Source organism: Limulus polyphemus, unplaced genomic scaffold, assembly GCF_000517525.1.
Source record: "Limulus polyphemus unplaced genomic scaffold, Limulus_polyphemus-2.1.2 Scaffold597, whole genome shotgun sequence".
Classification (NCBI taxonomy): domain Eukaryota; kingdom Metazoa; phylum Arthropoda; class Merostomata; order Xiphosura; family Limulidae; genus Limulus; species Limulus polyphemus.
This window is the reverse complement of record NW_013666207.1, coordinates 22803-27322: the sequence shown is the minus strand read 5'-3', so window position 1 is coordinate 27322 and position 4520 is coordinate 22803. Positions and strand designations below refer to the sequence as shown.

At 28.8% G+C, this 4520-nt stretch overlaps 1 protein-coding gene across 2 annotated transcripts in view; it reads right to left on the bottom strand.

The window, feature by feature from the left end:
• The window catches only part of LOC106459354 (deoxyribose-phosphate aldolase-like), an 8021-nt gene extending 3821 nt beyond the window's left edge, over positions 1–4200 (bottom strand). The window contains exons 1-3 of one of the 2 annotated variants that reach the window (XM_022385830.1): positions 4093–4200; positions 3508–3605; positions 1574–1721 (exon numbers count right to left, since the gene is read on the bottom strand). In XM_022385830.1, the coding sequence (XP_022241538.1) occupies positions 1574–1721; positions 3508–3605; positions 4093–4123 (277 nt within the window). In that variant the 5' untranslated portion in view covers positions 4124–4200. Of the gene's footprint in view, positions 1–1573; positions 1722–3507; positions 3606–3958; positions 4032–4092 lie in introns of those variants that run through there. The other variant, XM_022385829.1, reaches the window with a different exon arrangement.
• Between the last annotated feature and the right edge of the window lie 320 nt (positions 4201–4520).

Sequence of the window (4520 nt, the reverse complement as noted above, 5' to 3'; positions counted from 1 at the left end):
CATTTCTAAAATATATTTCACTGAATGTACTTACATGTATACTGATTAGAACTGGGTAACCAAAAGAATTTGGATACTTGAAATAATAAAAAAAATAATGATAATTGTAAAACTCATTTTGATTTGTCGATTATTTTTGTAAATCATGTGACTAATCAATTAAGATCAACAACTTAAATTAACAGAAAATGATAATGAGAAATCATAATGACAATTTTTTGATCACATGGATAGTTGGAATAATCAGAAAGAATAATAACTGGGAATATTAATTTAGATTAGTTGATTATTTTTGTGGCATTAATTGATTTAATCATAATTTCTTTTAACCCTATTGCTACAGGTCAAAGGCCAAGTCATACTGCATTTGTTGACTCGGATTCAAAATTTTATTGAACTACTATTTTATGAATGCATGTCAATAAGTTTGGTATCAAATTGTAAATTATAATTCAAATTTTAGCATGATCCATTAGTTAATTTCTTAATTTAAAAGTAACTATTAAAAAAGAAATCCTAAATATCAATTTTTGTGTGTCATGTAGTATGTTGAATGCAGCATTGGTTCAAATTAGATATTTGTGATGTTCAAAGTCTATAGTTTTCTACGAATTAGGAACTCAAATTACCAATATTAACAAGCTAGAAGCTTCTGTTTGCTGAGATATCGCTCATGTACTGAATCAAACAGTGGCCCCACCCTCCTCTTTCCATTTTTGAAAATGCTTACGTACATCTACGTCTGTCTAGGACGTGTGAACAACCAATCGAAAGCTCAGAATGTTATCCACATGGTTCCCTGAGCCTTTGAAAAGTACTAACGTGGGAAACCACTTTTCTTTTTTTTTTTTCATGGCAGATTTCAAATGATAATGTAAGTCTTTAGTGAACTCGAAATTTCATATTTTTTTTAGACCCAAATACAGCTTAGTGACTTAGCTTGATAAATTATAGTGGAATTCTATTGTATTGATATAGTAATTTATTATTTTTAGCTTTTTCAAAATGTACGTATCAAACCATATCCACGTGCGGAATTTGATACGGCTTAGCAACCTATGGCAAGGAGTAAATGAGGTCAAAGTTTGTAACTAGAAGCAGTAATTATATTCTATAATTCTTTATTTACTGTTCTATGTTTTAAGAAAAAATAACTGAAATTTAAGAACTTGTTTTAAATAGTAATAATGTATATACATATATAATATATTAAAACTGAAATGTGACTGTATTTTACAAAATACTGGTCCACTAAAACACAGCCAAGACCAGTTTTATATTCTTGAATATGGTAACATGAGTGCACGTGTGCCACATCGTTGCAACTTCTATAATATTAGCCAGGCACGGCTGAAAGGTCAATATAATAAAAATAATAAATATATACGAATGTATAATGTTATGAAATTTGAGCTATTTAGACTAAACATTTTTGTTTTCGTGTTACAATTTGTAGTCATTCTAGAATGAAAAAAAGCATATTTATGTTTATTTCAGACATTATACTGTATTCAGGTCAAACCAAGTAAAAAGTAATAACAATGAAGGTAAATATGTATCCTTTTAAACTAACCTTTCTGGTCAATATCCATAGCATCACACAGATCTTGTCTGACAGGATGGACAGCCTTATGGCACAATCTCTGGACATTAGTAAAGGTGTCATCACCAGATAATGTTGTTAAGTCGATACAAGAAATAGCTTTCAAAAGCCAGGCAGCCTGTAATTTTAATGAAGTGTTGAAGAAACAAATAGTGAAATCCATTTATAGTACTATTATATGAGATTGAAATCTGATTTTATCATTAACATAGATAAATTCATTAATTCTTTATGTCAAATTTATCAATATCATAAGAAACCAACATAATGTCACAAATAAACCAGCTCAGTTATTACAAATAGAGTTAACAAAAGCTTAATCATAAGCAGCTTTTAAAATATATTTTAATTTGAAGAATTTTATGTTACTTTTAAATATATAATAAACTAACTGGATAACCATAAAAAATGTAGCCCAAGTTGAAAGCCAAGTATTCTTATAGTCTTATAAATTTTAAAGATAAGAAAAGTTCTTTAGGCAAATACCTATAGAAACAAATGTATGTATGTATGTACTGCATATCAATTATGTTTGGTGTTCATTAATATTGCAGCTGACTGTTAATCAGATTCCTAAAATAAAGTATAAAAGTTGGAGGTCGAAAGGTGAAGCCCTTGATAATATAGAGCATTAATTATGTAATGTATTTCTACGCTTAGGCTTCTAATAAAAAAAAAGTTTTAATGCTAGATCTTATTATCATATTGCCTAGGTTATGGTTTCCCACTGAAATTGGCCTCAAATGCCAATTTGATTGCTTCAATGATGCAGAGTGGTCAAGGACATTTTGTGAATTAATTAAAAACAACATATTCAAGATTCCATTGAAGCTTCTTTAAATAAAGGAAAGTTGAAATATTTGTTACGTACTAAATTAATGAATTTGTCAGCTCATTGGGGTAGTTTTTACAAAATAAGTAAATTCCATGCTTTTTCTTCTAAGAGGTGCCTTAAAAATAGTATCTCTAATTTCCAGAAAGTTATTTCCCTATTATATATTTTACTTAATCAGTTATACAGTGTTCTGAATTGGCACTCAGTTTTTTCTGTGGTCTTCCATATATGCAGAGATAGATGTCTGTCTAATTCGATAGTTTATAGTTCAGTAGATTAAGAACACACACACACACACAAATAATGAAGTACCACCTGTAAAATTAATTTAGAAGCACTCAGTGCTAAAATAAGATCAAGAAGAACTTAGGTCTTCGAAGATCAATTTGTAGGAAGATTAAATAAGAACTAACAAAAAGGTATACTTGTGATAGGCTTATATTATTCTTTTTTGATTAATTACAAGTAAGAACAACCGAGTGAAAAAGAAACAAATGCAAAATATTATGTCAATTCACTATATCTTAAAACCTGAAACTTAAAAAATATTTTGCTAGTTAACTTAAGTCTATAGTAGCTACAAGCCCAATCCACAAATTCTGATCAATCACATTTTATAAAACAAAGCTTAGAAATAAGATACAGTTGAGGGTACTAGAAAATCATTTCATACAAGTTACAAAGCAATAAAATGTAAAGAAATTATACCATAAATTGGATAAAACTACTCTAACAATCACTATTTTTATGTAATGTGTACTCTAAATAAGTCTAATATAACCCATATTTTATTATACTAATAAGTTATAAACACAATGATTACTAAAGAAAAATAAATGAAATTTAAGAAATAGAAATTACTTTAGAGCTTAACCAACTGGCAAACTAGAAAGAACCATTGGTCACACTTCCTGAGTTACTCTCACATTTAGGTTGAATCAATTCCTTTATTTTATTTTTAAATAATATTTTCAAGTACATAATATAGATTCACGAGGCATAATGACTAATTACATTATGATACCACAAGTTGCATAACTGTTTTGAGGTTATAACATTACTATCACACCTGACATTCTTTCTTCACAGCTCGGCGAGTAGGTATAGCCTCTGCTCGACGTTTAACTGCTGACAAGTTGATATTAATTCGTTGAACCCAGTCGAGGTCTTTAATTTAAACATTAAAAAAAAGGTTAGTATACTAGTATTTGGCCTATTCTAATTTCTACTCTACTCTCTCTAGTACTCAATATTTGGTAAATTCAGTAATTGGTGAAACAATGCATTCTATTTCTAGTAAATATAAATAATATGTAGTTTGAGCACTACATTTAATTAACTATGCTTGCGCTTCTTTAGTTATCATCTATGTGATTGTGAATAGCTTGCCCCGAGTTTGATCAGAAGTTGATAATATTAGTAATATATATAACTATAATTTACGACTTAAGTTATAACATAATTTTTACAATTTAATCTTAAGTTACAATCATGAAATTTAAACATAACGGTATACCAACAATAACAAAAAAGAAAGAAATCACTGAAATGTTTTAAGAAGTCACAGAAAAAAATCATAACTGATCGTATTGTTTTAATATGCTCTTCACTATCTTAGCATAAAGTTTATTCGTCATAAAACGAAAAGACTCGCCCAATACACTCCCAGGATTTCTAGCCGCCATTTTAAGATAGACCTGCGTACTTAGTAGTTTTAAGGGTCTATTTGCGCAATAAAATACAATTGCAAATTTGCTTTGAAAAGCATGAGAATGAATTAGATAAAAAAAAAAAAGGTTACTTTAAGGAGAATTTTATGATAGCCTAAGCTATTGTATACGTGTTATATGAGCATAATCTGTTGTTTCTTCCAAGAAATAGCTACCGTATTTTTCGGAATATAAGACACACCGGTGTATAAGGCGCACCCTTATTTTGAAGACAAAGTTTTGGGGGGAAAAAAGCTACAGTCGCATTTGAAAGATTTTTATTGAACAAAAATTCAATTTGATACTTTAGAAATTAGTATACATTGTTCTAAACTCGAAAGAGCTCAAAATAAGAAAATACCGTAAATCATAA